General features: G+C 40.3%; 1 protein-coding gene, 6 non-coding genes and 1 pseudogene across 7 annotated transcripts; 6 read left to right on the plus strand and 2 right to left on the minus strand.

Moving 5' to 3' along the window:
- Positions 1 to 1,871: 1,871 nt before the first annotated feature.
- LOC135647269 (5S ribosomal RNA) lies at positions 1,872 to 1,990 on the minus strand. Its single transcript, XR_010500010.1, has one exon. It is a non-coding gene; the product is annotated as a 5S ribosomal RNA (ribosomal RNA).
- Positions 1,991 to 5,246: 3,256 nt separating this feature from the next.
- LOC135644179 (uncharacterized) lies at positions 5,247 to 14,910 on the minus strand (the record flags this gene model as incomplete). Its single annotated transcript, XM_065161648.1, has 2 exons — positions 14,704 to 14,910; positions 5,247 to 5,705 (listed from the first exon to the last, which is right to left on the minus strand). Coding segments are annotated over exons 1-2 (666 nt in total), but the record flags the coding sequence as incomplete, so codon positions are not given.
- Positions 10,335 to 10,453, plus strand: LOC135647251 (5S ribosomal RNA). The gene has a single exon (XR_010499993.1). It is a non-coding gene; the product is annotated as a 5S ribosomal RNA (ribosomal RNA).
- On the plus strand, positions 10,724 to 10,842 carry LOC135647738 (5S ribosomal RNA). The gene has a single exon (XR_010500466.1). It is a non-coding gene; the product is annotated as a 5S ribosomal RNA (ribosomal RNA).
- LOC135647314 (5S ribosomal RNA) lies at positions 11,184 to 11,302 on the plus strand. Its single transcript, XR_010500055.1, has one exon. It is a non-coding gene; the product is annotated as a 5S ribosomal RNA (ribosomal RNA).
- Positions 11,644 to 11,762, plus strand: LOC135647383 (5S ribosomal RNA). The gene has a single exon (XR_010500122.1). It is a non-coding gene; the product is annotated as a 5S ribosomal RNA (ribosomal RNA).
- LOC135647776 (5S ribosomal RNA) lies at positions 12,104 to 12,219 on the plus strand (annotated as a pseudogene).
- On the plus strand, positions 12,561 to 12,679 carry LOC135647582 (5S ribosomal RNA). The gene has a single exon (XR_010500318.1). It is a non-coding gene; the product is annotated as a 5S ribosomal RNA (ribosomal RNA).
- Positions 14,911 to 15,177: the final 267 nt, after the last annotated feature.

The raw sequence follows: 15,177 nt of genomic DNA on the forward strand, positions 1-15,177 counted from the left end.
AGAAGCTCAAACGTCGTATTTGATGTTGCATTCATATCATTCTTATCCAAAGCATGTACAAAAACACATAACCAAAGCTCTGGATATCATATCAAACATACAGAAGGTGTAGTGGGACCACAGATAGAATGTGATTCATCCATTTCTGAATGACCACCAGACAGAAGTCTCCCACGTCTGGGAGCTCCATCCACCCACGTCTATGTGAAGTCAGAGGGGGTCGGCAGAGCATCATAGGCTCTATGCATAACTCCCTTTACCATTTCTGGCAAAGGTTCACATTATCCCACAACACCAGAGTACAAAAGGGCAATATGAACAATAAATAGCATATATCGGAAGCACACGCGGAACAACAAACGTACATGTGTCTTTACGAGTTAATACGATGCAAGCAACAATCTCTCACAAATGTATTTTGATTTGGAATGAAATGAAAGCAAGAGTATACACAGATTCCAAGCAATTATATATAGCTCAATTCAAATAAGAAGGTTAGATGAATTCAATATCTAAAGGAATGAAACTAGAATAGGCACATATCGAAAGCAAATGTGGATCAATGGGATATACATGTGCTTATATGTGTCAATGCGATATAGCATAAACGTTACACAAAATGATTCAAGAATATAAATAATTTATAGACAAGATCAAACTAGAATTCAAGCACCAACATAAGCCTCAATTGAGCGAAGGGGACTGAATGGAATCTATTTCCAAACGAATGAAATAGAATACACGAAATCGACCAAAGCTCGATTTTTGACAGAATTCAAGAGGCACATTGTACAAATAATTTAGATTATCAATTATACTCCAATACTCTTAAGAAAGCTACTGTTGAAAGATATATCAATCTATTTTCTGATGAAATAAGTTTCATACGAATCAAGGTTTCCAGCAAGGAGTTACCATTGATTTAGTGACCAAAGGTCAAAAACTAAATCACTGTTTTGTAGAATCGGACTCAACAGATAGCAGAATAGGCATTTGAATTCCAAATTTTTCAATCTATATATCAAAAGAAAGGTTTCAAGTCTAGTTTCAAATGAAATCAGTTTGGTACAAATCAGAATTTTCAACAGGGACTTATAGGCATTTTAGTATCGAAAGGTCAAAAATTTTGATCCCTGTTTTACAGCATCCATAGGCTCATTTGAAACAGACTTTTGGGTAAGTATTCGGTGTCCAAAATTTTCAAAATTAGAGTCAAAAGAAAGTTATAAGAGTCTACTTTCAAATGAACAAGGTCCTGCCTAAATCCACATTTGATGCTAAAAATTATGGCTGAAACAATGTATAGGGGTCAGTTTACCAAAAAATTTCAGATCCATGATTTTTGTATCTAACAAGAGAAATATGAGGTTCTAGGCTGAAATCTTTCGAATAATTCAGAATAAATATGAGTTCAAAGACTAATAATTCTGTAGGATGGGATTAGAATACTTGACTTGACCCTAAATGAGAAGATTTGAGCAAGCAAGCGCCGAAACCATCCGTACTTTCTCGAACGAACTCGGAATCGCTATTGCGGCCCCATTCCGGAAAGCTCTCTCCGAGCCCCACGAGACCGACTGCGTAGCGGTCACGGCAAATTCCGAGGCCCAAAACCATCGCCTCGGAGGTCGACGGGAGAGGTTTTGGCCGCTCGGGGCGCAAAAAGGAGTGCAACACGATGACTTCCCAGGGGGTCACCCATCCTAGAACCATATCTGATCATTGTTTGTTTATAAAAAAAATTTTAGATGATGATTTCATTATTCTCCTACTATATGTTAATGATATATTTATTGTTGGCCATAATGCTGGAAAAATTGAAAAGCTTAAAAGAGGTTAAGTAAGTCTTTTAGCCGCTCGGGGCGCAAAAAGGAGTGCAACACGAGGACTTCCTAGGGGGTCACCCATCCTAGTACTACTCTCGCCCAAACACGCTTAACTTCGGAGTTCTGATGGGATCCGGTGCTTTAGTGCTGGTATGATCGCACTTGTTTTCTTTGCGTCGTCCCTCGCCTTTGTGCACGTCGCGGACGGCGTATCGACGACCGGAGCCCATTGCGCACCTCAAAACCTCTCGAACGATCTCAGAATCGTTATTATCGGATCTCTCCAAAGCCCACGAGGCCGACCGCATACCGAACACGGCAAGCGCACGCCGAAACCATCAGGACTTTTTCGAACAAACTCGGACTCGCTATTGTTGCCTCGATCCGGAAAGCTCTCTCCGAGCCCCACAAGACTGACCATGTAGCGGTCACGGCAAATGCCGAGGCCCAAAACCATCCCCTCAGAGTTCGACGGAAGAGGTTTTGGCTGCTCGGGGCGTAAAAAGGAGTACAACATGAGGACTTCCCAGGGGGTCACCTGTCACGCCACTCAAAATATCGATAATATTAAAATTCAAGAAAACAAATCAATCCAAGATCCAAACTAACATTTGAGGTCACTAAGAAAACATTCAGATCAAAATTTCACCTCTATAATCTATAAATTTATAAACCCTGTGCAGTTCATAAACATACAACACATCGCTCGATGATTCATAAAATCTGAACCCAACTCACCAAAATAATAACCATAACATAAATTCACAAGTGTGGGAGTCTGTACAATCGCAAAACCAACGTTTACCATAAGTTCATATCATTACACGAATTAAACTTAACATTCCAGAATCTTAAACATGAGAGGTCCTTTAAACTTATACAAAATCCACAAGTTTAGATTCATCGTCAACATTTCATTAGATGCAGCGTGTGCTTATACAACAAAAACATATATACTAATAAAGATCTGCCCAAAATCTTTTAGCTTTCCACTGCCTCAGCCCAATCTTAACATTTAAGCAAGCGACAAGCTATCCTGAAAAATTTATACAACAACGGGGTGAGCATATAAAGCTCAGCAAATGACTAACATATCCATGTCAAAAGAGGATAATTTCCAAAGAGATAACGTTTCAAAATGCAAGGCAGAATATAAGAATTCATAGACGTAATATCATTAGGTGCAGAATCACAATTGTCATTTCAATCAAACATATTTGGTTCATAACAGATGGGGCATAGAGTAATTGGAGCATATCAGCAACGAATGAAACGTTTTAGAGCATATCAATAACAAATGAAACATTTCGGAGCTTATCAATGGCGTATGAAATGTTTCGGAGCATATCAATGACGTATGGAACATTTCGAAGCATATCAATAATGAATGAATGATTTCGGAGCATATAAATAACAAATGAAATGTTTCGGAGCTTATCAGTGTCGTATGAAATGTTCCGAAGCATATCAATGGCGTATGGAATATTTCAGAGCATATCAATAACAAATACCAAACAGAAGCTCAAACGTCGTATTTGATGTTGCATTCATATCATTCTTATCCAAAGCATGTACAAAAACACATAACCAAAGCTCTGGATATCATATCAAACATACAGAAGGTGTAGTGGGACCACAGATAGAATGTGATTCATCCATTTCTGAATGACCACCAGACAGAAGTCTCCCACGTTTGGGAGCTCCATCCACCCACGTCTATGTGAAGTCAGAGGGGGTCGGCAGAGCATCGTAGGCTCTATGCATAACTCCCTTTACCATTTCTGGCAAAGGTTCACATTATCCCACAACACCAGAGTACAAAAGGGCAATATGAACAATAAATAGCATATATCGGAAGCACACGCGGAACAACAAACGCACATGTGTCTTTACGAGTTAATACGATGCAAGCAACAATCTCTCACAAATGTATTTTGATTTGGAATGAAATGAAAGCAAGAGTATACACAGATTCCAAGCAATTATATATAGCTCAATTCAAATAAGAAGGTTAGATGAATTCAATATCTAAAGGAATGAAACTAGAATAGGCACATATCGAAAGCAAATGTGGATCAATGGGATATACATGTGCTTATATGTGTCAATGCGATATAGCATAAACGTTACACAAAATGATTCAAGAATATAAATAATTTATAGACAAGATCAAACTAGAATTCAAGCACCAACATAAGCCTCAATTGAGCGAAGGGGACTGAATGGAATCTATTTCCAAACGAATGAAATAGAATACACGAAATCGACCAAAGCTCGATTTTTGACAGAATTCAAGAGGCACATTGTACAAATAATTTAGATTATCAATTATACTCCAATATTCTTAAGAAAGCTACTGTTGAAAGATATATCAATCTATTTTCTGATGAAATAAGTTTCATACGAATCAAGGTTTCCAGCAAGGAGTTACCATTGATTTAGTGACCAAAGGTCAAAAACTAAATCACTGTTTTGTAGAATCGGACTCAACAGATAGCAGAATAGGCATTTGAATTCCAAATTTTTCAATCTATATATCAAAAGAAAGGTTTCAAGTCTAGTTTCAAATGAAATCTGTTTGGTATAAATCAGAATTTTCAAAAGGGACTTATAGGCATTTTAGTATCGAAAGGTCAAAAATTTTGATCCCTGTTTTGCAGCATCCATAGGCTCATTTGAAACAGACTTTTGGGTAAGTATTCGGTGTCCAAAATTTTCAAAATTAGAGTCAAAAGAAAGTTATAAGAGTCTACTTTCAAATGAACAAGGTCCTGCCTAAATCCACATTTGGTGCTAAAAATTATGGCTGAAACAATGTATAGGGGTCAGTTTACCAAAAAATTTCAGATCCATGATTTTTGTATCTATCAAGAGAAATATGAGGTTCTAGGCTGAAATCTTTCAAATAATTCAGAATAAATATGAGTTCAAAGACTAATAATTCTATAGGATGGGATTAGAATACTTGACTTGACCATAAATGAGAAGATTTGAGCAAGAAATCTCAAAGCCCCAAATTTTTTCTTCTTCTTCCCCCTTTTTTTGTTCTATTCTTCTTTCTTTCTTTCTCTGTTCTTCCACGCAGCTGCCGGTTCCTTATGAACGAAGGCAGAGAGGCTTAAATGGTAAGATTTGTAATTTTATACATTTTGCAGTTTAGTCCTTGTATTATTATATTTACGATTAGGTCCTTAGGGTTTACATATAGGTCCTCAGATTTTTTTTTTTTGAACAAATCCCCCAAATCTTATGAATAAGTTATCAGATTCATACTTTGACTCTTTTATCAAATTTAAAATAGATATTTATATTACAATTAGAAACTTATACGAAAATTCAGAAATGAGGGATGTTACACTCTCCCCCCCTTAAAAGAAAAATTTAGTCCTCTAAATTTATCATACCTCTATCGATGAAAAGATGGGGATAAACCTTTTTCATTTCCTCCTCTAGCTCCCAGGTTGTTTCCTCTCCAGAATGATGTCTCCAAATTACTTGAACTAGAGGGATGACCCGATTCCTTAGGATCTTTTCTTTCTTATCAACAATCTGAGTGGGCTCTTCCACATAAGATAAATCTTTATCGATCTCCATCAGCTCATACTTAATGATATGAGAAGGATCAAATATATACTTTCTAATCATCGAAACATGGAATATATTATGGATATGGCACAACGATGGTGGCAAGGCAATCTTGTAAGCGACAGAACCAACCCTCTCAAGGACCTCAAAAGGTCCAATAAATCTTGGGCTTAACTTTCCTTTCTTCCCAAACCTTATAATGCCTTTGGAAGGAGAAACCTTTAAGAACACACAATCTCCAACTTCAAACTCAATATCTCGTTTTCTATTGTCAGCATAACTCTTTTGACGACTCTGAGCAGTTTTTAACCTTTTCCTTATAACTTGAATTTTCTCGGTAGTTTCTTGTACTTTGTCTGGTGCTAAAAACTTTCTGTCACCAACTTCCTCCCAACATATAGGTGTTATGCACTTCCGCCCATATAAAGCTTCATAAGGAGCCATCTGAATACTTGAATGATAACTGTTATTATAAGTGAACTCAATAAGTGAAATATCTTTATCCCATTCACCTTTCCAATCCATAACATAGGCTCTAAGTAAATTCTCAAGTGTTTGAATTGTTCTTTCTAACTGACCATCAGTCTGAGGATGATATGCAGTACTAAACTTGACTTTAGTGCCCATAGATTCCTGTAATCTTCTCCAGAATCTAGAGAGAAATCTGGAGTCTCTATCAGAGATAATCTCCTTTGGAATACCATGAAGTCTTACTATTTCATTGACATATAAATCTGCAAGTCTATCAAGCGAATAAGTCATATTAATTGGTAAGAAATGTGTAGATTTTGTTAACCTATCAATGATAACCCAAATAGCATCATGCTTTCTAGAGGTTCTGGGTAGTCCTGAAACAAAATCCATGGTAACACATTCCCATTTCCATTTAGGAATATCTAAAGGTTGCAACAACCCTCCAGGTCTTTGGTGTTCTACTTTGATTTGCTGACAAGTCAAACATTTTGAAACATACATTGCAATTTCCTTCTTCATGCCTTCCCACTAATAATGACTTTGGAGATCTCTATACATCTTAGTGCTCCCAGGATGCATGGTGTGATTTGAAGTATGACTTTCATTGAGTCTTGCTCTTTCCTCATAGCATTCAAATCAAAATTTTCTTCTAATAACTTCCATTGCTTCACGACCAGACTAGCCATAAAACATGTAGATTTTCTACTAAGTGCATCAGCTACCACATTCGCTTTGCCCGGGTGATAATGGATGGCACAATCATAATCCTTTAAAAGTTCTATCCATCTTCATTTGGTACACATACTCTATCCCCAAATCTCAATAGGTCATTCTTTGTTACTTGAAATTTTGGCTTCAATTCCTTTTCTACTTCATTCCTCAAGTAGATTAAACGTGGATCTCGTAATTGTCCTTCCTTAATTTGTTGAATAAGATTAGATTGCACTTGAATGGAGGCCATCAATATCATTGAGTCTTGCTCTTTCCTCATAGCATTCAAATCAAAATTTTCTTCTAATAACTTCCATTGCTTCACGACCAGACTAGCCATAAAACATGTAGATTTTCTACTAAGTGCATCAGCTACCACATTCGCTTTGCCCGGGTGATAATGGATGGCACAATCATAATCCTTTAAAAGTTCTATCCATCTTCGCTGCCTCATGTTAAGTCTTTCTGAGTGAAAATATATTTCAAACTCTTGTAATTAGTAAAAATTTCAAATTACCGACCATACAAATAATGTCTCCAAAACTTTAGAGCAAAAACAATTGCTGCCAATTCCAAATCATGAGTTGCATAATTCAGTTCATAACCTTTTAGTTGTCTAGAAGCATAAGCAATCACTCTCCCTTCCTGCATCAAAACACATCCGAAGCCCTTTCTTGAAGCATCAGTATAAACTACAAATCCCTCACTACCACTTGGAATAGTGAGAATAGGAGCACTAGTCAATCTTCTTTTCAACTCTTGAAAACTTTGCTCAAATCATTACCCCATATAAATTTCACATTCTTTTTAGTGAGTTTGGTGAGAGGTTGAGCGATTCGAGAAAATCTCTCCACAAATCTCCTGTAATAACCTGCCATGCCCAAGAAGCTTCTAACTTCTATTACATTTGTTGGTACTTCCCATTCAACTACAGCTTCTATTTTTTTTGGATCAACAGATATACCCTTCCCTGAAATCACATGGCCTAAGAAAGCAACTTCATTCGACCAAAATTCACATTTGCTGAACTTTGCATACAACTTCTTTTCTCTCAATATGGACAATACATTTCTCAAGTGCTCCTCATGCTCCTGATTACTCCTTGAATATACCAATATGTCATCAATAAATATAATTACACAGATATCCAAGAGCGGTTGAAATATCCTATTCATTAGTTCCATAAAAGCTGCAGGGGCATTTGTCAAACCAAAAGGCATCACCAAGAATTCATAGTGACCATATCGAGTTCTGAAAGCTGTTTTTGGAATATCCTCTTCCTTGATCTTCAACTGATAGTAACCTGACCTCAGGTCAATCTTAGAGAATACTTGTGCACCTTGCAGTTGATCAAACAAATCATCAATTATGGGTATGGGATACTTGTTTTTTATGGTCACCTGATTCAACTGTCTATAATCAATATAAAGCCTCAATATTCCATCCTTCTTCTTCACTAATAGTACCGGAGCACCCCATGGAGATACGCTGGGTCGTATGAAACCCTTATCTAATAATTCGTGTAGTTGCTTCTTTAATTCCTCTAGCTCAAGTGGTGCCATTCTATAGGGAGGCTTAGATATTGGGGTTGTACTGGGGACTAGATCAATAGCAAATTCACCCTCTCTATCTAGAGGTAAACTAGGCAAGTCATCTGGGAATACATCAGGGAACTCTTTGACCACTGAAATTTCATCTAGGTGGGTTTCCTGATTTGAATGCTCCTTTACACACATCATATAACAAAAACAACCCTTCTGCATAAGATGATAAGCTTGAAATGCTGATATCAAGCAAGGAGGCAAATCATGCCCAATGCCCTCAAAGTAAAATATAGGCTGATCTGGTATGCAGAAAGTAATTATTTTTTTGTAACAATCAATACTAGCGTGATGAGAAGATAACCAATCCATGCCAAGTATAATATCAAAACCCTGGATCTCTAGGAGAATCAAATCAGCAAAGAGTTCATGTTCTCCAATAGAGATCAAACAAGATGGGTAAACCAAGTTTGTTGCCAAAGAATCTCCAACAGTAGTTATTACATATAACATATAATCCAAGGGTCTAGGTAGAATATCCAAGTGACAAGCAAAGTATTGTGAACTAGCTTCATATTCATTTTCTCTCATGCTTTTGCTAGTAAATTTGTCATTTTTGTTCTTGCCTATGATTTCTTGAATTTCCTCCATGTCTCTTTCAATTTTCAAAGCTCTTTCTACCGTATCCGCATATGTTTGTAGCTTTAAGGCTGACATTCGACTTCTTATTGCTGGCTGTAATCCCCTTTCAAACCTTTTTGCTTTTCTAGATTCATCATCAGTCATATGTGTGGCAAACCTAGAGAGCTCAGTGAATTTAGATTCATACTTTGCAACCGTCATATTTCCCTGGATAAGATTCAAGAACTCCAATTCTTTTTTATCTCTTATACAATCTGGAAAATATTTATCGTTAAACTTTTCTTTGAATGCCTTCCATGTCATTGGCTCATGTTTGACTTGAAAAATCCTCTTAATCATTCTCCACTAGTGTTCAGCCTCTCCTTCCAGCATAAAGGTAGCAAGAGAAACTTTCTGATCATCAGGGTAATTTAAGACATCAAATATTTTCTCTATCTGCATCATCCATCGTTCTGCTGCCATTGGATCAGACTCACCACTAAAGCTGGGAGGACTAAGCTTCTTGAACTGTTCAATTCCTAACCCCGATTGGTTTGATATCCTGGTTTCATCATTTCTTCCATGTTGGACATGTTGTTGTTGTTGCATCACTTGTGTCATAGTCTCCAAAGTCTGCATGATACCACTCAATTGATCAGCAGTAGATGCAACAGGAGAACCAGACGATCTCGTCATCCTTGCTTCCTAAAACATCAAAAGAAAATTTTTTTGATCAATCTCTAAATGAAAGTCAATAAACCTCCTCCTTTTTTTTTTTCATCTAATATATCAAAAAAATTCTTAGTGATTCTCAAATCATGCTCTAATACCACCTCACGACCCGAGTAGCCAAAATTGGCCAATAACTCCATTTTGATCCATCAACCACAGACCAAAATGCTTAAGCGGGAGTTAACATAATACACTCATTAGGCCCTTATAAGCTAATCATACACATTGCCCACTTCCGATGTGGGACTAATGGGATGTTACAGGTGACCCCCTGGGAAGTCCTTGTGTTGCACTCCTTTTTGCGCCCCAAGCGGCCAAAAGACTTACTTAACTCTTTTTTAAGCTTTTTAATTTTTTCAGCATTATGGCCAATAATAAATATATCATTAACATATAGCAGGAGAATAATGAAATCATCATCTAAAAATTTCTTCATAAACATACAATGATCAGATATGGTTCTAGGATGGGTGATCCCATGGGAAGTCCTCATGTTGCACTCCTTTTTGTGCCCCGAGCAGCCAAAACCTCTTCTGTCGACCTCTGAGGGGATGGTTTTGGGCCTTGGAATTTGCCGTGACCGCTACGCGGTCAGTCTTGTGGGGCTCGGAGAGAGCTTTTCGGAATGGGGCCGTAATAGTGAGTCCGAGTTCATTCGAAAAAGTTCTAATGGTTTCGGCGTGCGCTTGCCATGTCCGGTATGCGGTCGGCCTCGTGGGCTTCGGAGAGATCCGACAATAACGATTCCGAGATCGTTCGAGAGGTTTCGAGGCGCACAATGGGCTCCGGTCGTCGATACGCCGTCTACGACGTGCACAAAGGCGAGGGACGACGCACAAAAAATGAGTGCGATCATACCAGCACTAAAGCATCGGATCCCATCAGAACTCCGAAGTTAAGCATGCTTGGGCGAGAGTAGTACTAGGATGGGTGACCCCTTGGGAAGTCCTCGTGTTGCACTCCTTTTTGCGCCCTGAGCGACCAAAACCTCTCCCGTCGACCTCCGAGGCGATGGTTTTGGGCCTCGAAATTTGCCGTGACCGATCGAGAATGTCCCGATGGTTTCAGTGCGCACTTGTCGTGTCCGGTACGCGGTCGGCCTCATGGGCATTGGAGAGATCCGACAATTGCGATTTCGAGATCGTTCGAGAGGTTTCGAGGCGCGCAATGAGCTACGGTCGTCGATACGCCATCCACGACGTGCACAAAGGCGTGGGACGACGCAAACAAAACCAATGTGATCATACCAGCACTAAAGCACCGGATCCCATCAGAACTCTGAAGTTAAGCTTGCTTGGTCGAGAGTAGTATTAGGATGGGTGACCCCTTGGGAAGTCCTCGTGTTGCACTCCTTTTTACGCCCCGAGCGACCAAAACCTCTCCCGTCGACCTCCGAGGCAATGGTTTTGGGCCTCAGAATTTACCGTGACCGCTACGCTGTCAGTCTCGTGGGGCTCGGAGAGAGCTTTCTGGAATGGGGCCGCAATATCGATTCCGAGTTCGTTCGAGAATGTCCCGATGGTTTCGGCGCGCGCTTGTCGTTTCCGGTACGCGGTAGGGCTCGTGGGCATCGGAGAGATCCGACAAAGGCGATTCCGATATCGTTCGAGAGGTTTCGGGGCGCACAATGGGCTCCGATCGTCGATACGCCGTCCGCGACGTGCACAAAGGCGAGGGATGACGCACACAAAACGAGTGCGATCATACCAGCACTAAAGCACCAGATCCCATCAGAACTCCGAAGTTAAGGGTGCTCGGGCGAGAGTAGTACAAGGATGGGTGACCCCCTGGGAAGTCCTCGTGTTGCACTCCTTTTTGCACCCCGAGCGGCCAAAACCTCTCCCGTCGACCTCCAAGGCGATGGTTTTGGGCCTCTTTATTTGCCGTGACAGCTATGCTGTCAGTCTCGTGAGGCTCGGAGAGAGCTTTCCGGGATGGGGCCGCAATAGCGATTCTGAGTTCGTTCAAGAATGTCCCGATTGTTTCGGCGCGCGCTTGCCGTGTCCGGTACGCGGTCGGCCTCCTAGGCATCGGAGAGATCCGACAATGGCGATTCCGAGATCGTTCGAGAGGTTTCGGGGTGCGCAATGGGCTCCGGTCGTCGATACGCCATTCGCGACGTGCACAAAGACGAGGGACGACGCACACAAAACGAGTGCGATCATACCAGCACTAAAGCACCGGATCCCATCAGAACTCCGAAGTTAAGCGTGCTTGGGTGAGAGTAGTACTAGAATGGGTGACCCCCTGGGAAGTTCTCATGTTGGACTCCTTTTTAAGCCCCGAGCAGTCAAAACCTCTCCCGTCGATCTCCGAGACGATGGTTTTGGGCCTCAAAATTTGCCGTGACCGCTACGATGTCAGTCTCGTGGGGCTCGAAGAGAGCTTTCCAAAATGGGGCCGTAATAGCGATTCCGAGTTCGTTCGAGATTGTCCTGATGGTTTTGTCGCATGCTTGCTGTGTCCAGTACGCTGTCGGCCTCGTGGGCATCAGAGAGATCCGATAATGGCGATTTCGTGATCATTCGAGAGATTTTGGGGCCTGCAATGGGCTCCGATCGTCGATACGCCGTCCGCGATGTGCACAAAGGCAAGGGACGACACACACAAAATAAGTGCGATCATACCAGCACTAATACGGATCCTATCAGAACTCCGAAGTTAAGTGTGCATGGGCGAGAGTTGTACAAGGATGGGTGACCCCTTGGGAAGTCCTCGTGTTGCACTCCTTTTTGCGCCCCGATCGGCCAAAACCTCTCCCGTCGACCTCCAAGGCGATGGTTTTGGGCCTCAGAATTTGTCGTGACCGCTACGCTGTCAGTCTCGTGGGGCTCGGAGAGAGTTTTCCGAAATGGGGCCGCAATAGCGATTCCGAGTTCGTTCGAGAATGTCCCGATGGTTTCGGCGTGCGCTTGCTGTGTCCGATACGCAGTCAGCCTCGTGGGCATCGGAGAGATCCGACAATGGCGATTCCGAGATCGTTCGAGAGGTTTCGGGATGCGCAATGGGCTCTGATCTTCGATACGCCGTCCGCAACGTGCACAAAGGCGAGGGACGACGTACACAAAACGAGTGCGATCATACCAGCACTAAAACACCGGATCCCATCATAACTCCGAAGTTAAGCGTGCTTGGATGAGAGTAGTACTAGGATGGGTGACCCCCTTGGAAGTCCTCATGTTGCACTCCTTTTTGCTCCCTGAGCGGCCAAAACCTCTCCCGTCGACCTCCGAGGCGATGGTTTTTGGCCTCGGAATTTGCCGTGACCGCTCGAGAATGTCCCGATGGTTTCGGCGCGTGCTTGCCGTGTCTAGTACGTGGTCAGCCTCATGGGCATCAAAGAGATCCAACAATGGTGATTTCGAGATTGTTCAAGAGGTTTCGGGGCGCGCAATGGGCTCCGGTCATCGATACGCCGTCCGCGACGTGCACAAAGGCGAGGGATGACGCACACAAAACGAGTGCAATCATACGGGCACTAAAGCACCGGATCCCATTAGAACTCCGAAGTTAAGCGTGCTTGGGTGAGAGTACCACTGTCTAAGTGCCTGTTTGAGTCCATATAAGCTTTTTCTAAGCTTATACACCAGATTTTATTTTCCCTTGACTTTGAAACCTTTTGGTTGCTCCATGTAAATTTCTTCTTCGAAGTCACCATGAAGAAATATTGTTTTCACATCAAGTTGCTCAACTTCTAAATTCAAATGGGCAGCCAAACTGAGAACAAGAGAAAATATTTTTCAAAGTTAATACCTTTCTTTTGATTGAATCCTTTCACAATTAGTCGTAACTTGTATCTTTGTTGTGAGCTATTATTTTCAGTCTTCAATTTGTAAACTCATTTATTCTTGAGAGCTTTCTTCTCTTTAAGTAACTTTCCAAGTCATAGGTGTGGTTCTCATGTAAGGATCACATCTCTTCTTGCATGGCTTTAACCTACTCATTCTTATGCTCATGTAGAATAGCTTCTTGGTAAGTTTCTGGCTCTCCCCCATCAGTAAGCATAACATACTCATATGGAGGATATTTGGTAGATGGTTGTCGCTCTCTAGTGGATCTTCTTAATGTAATCTCAACTAGTGGTGGAAGTGCTTGTTCAATTGGTTTAGCATCATAATTGTAAGAGTATCATCACTTACATTCTCACCACAATCTTCTTGTTCATCTCCCCCATAATCATCATAAATTATAGGTGAAGGAACTGGATCCAAACTCTAAGGAATATAAATAGAGGTTTTTGGCTTCTTAACATTATCACCATCATTAAACAATTGGTCTTCAAGAAATACATCTTTACTTCTAATAATCTTCTTGTTCACTAGATCTCATAATTTGTACCAAAACTCTTCAAGACTATATCACAAGAAGATACATGCTTTTGCTTTATTATCAAGCTTGGACCTTTTATCTTTAGGAATATGAACAAATGTTTTACACCTAAAGACTTTTAAATGATTATAAGATATATCTTTTCTTTTCTATACTCTCTCTAGAACATCACCTTTCATAGGAACTGATGAAGAAAGATTTATGAGGTCAATTGTAGTTCTCATATACTCCCTCCAAAATGACTTCGGTAACTTGGCGTGGGAAAGCATACACCTAATCCTTTCTTCAATGGTTCTATTCATCCTTTCTGCCATACCGTTCTGCCGAGAAGTTTTAGGAATTGTTTTCTCAAGCCTGATACCATGGAACCTGCAATAATTCTCAAAAGGACCCTTGTACTCGCCACCATTATCTGATCGAACACACTTTAGCTTTCTGCCAGTTTCTCTTTCAACATTGACATAAAACTCTTTGAAAACATCGAGTACCTAGTCTTTAGATTTCAAAGCAAAAGCCTAAACTTTTCTAGAATGATTATCAATAAAAGTAACAAAATAAAGAACACCTCCAAGAGTTCTAGTTTGCATAGTATAAACATCAGTATAAACTAAATCAATAACATATGATCTTCTAGATGATTGATATGTATGAAATGCAACTCTATATGTTTTTCCAACTAAACAATGATCACAAAATTTAAGAGATATACCTTGCAACTCTAGTAAGAACTGATTTCTAGCAAGAGTTTGAAGTCTCTTCTCGCTGATATGACTAAGTCTATTGTGCCAAAGATCTATACTTTCATCCTTCTGAATTGCATTAATCTCTCCTTTGTGTAGCTTAGCTTCCATGACATAAAAAGAGTTAAGCTTCTTTCCTCTTACCACAATTAGAGAACCTTTAGTGAGCTTCCATTTGCTTTCACCAAAATAATGTGCAAATCTCTCATCATCATGTCTGCCTATAAATATCAAGTTAAGACGAATATCTGAAACATATCTGATATCTTTGAGTATCAATTTGCTCCCAATACTGGTCCTCAAGCAAATATTTCCAATACCCACAATCTTCGATGTACCGCTGTTTCCCATTTTGATATTATCAAAATCACTAGTAGTGTAAGATATGAAGAAATCACCATGAGAAATAATATAAAATGAAGCACTAGAGTCAATTACCCAGTTATTGTCCTGAGCTACAAGACTAACACAACCATCATCACAAACAATAATGATATCACCTTTAACAACAACTGTATTGGTCTTTTTCTCTTTTTTTTTCCTTTTATTTTGCTCTCGCTTCCAAAACCTACACTCTTTCTTCATGTGACCTGACCTGTTACAATGGAAATATTTGAT

Source organism: Musa acuminata, chromosome BXJ3-8 (genome assembly GCF_036884655.1).
Source record: "Musa acuminata AAA Group cultivar baxijiao chromosome BXJ3-8, Cavendish_Baxijiao_AAA, whole genome shotgun sequence".
NCBI lineage: Eukaryota > Viridiplantae > Streptophyta > Magnoliopsida > Zingiberales > Musaceae > Musa > Musa acuminata.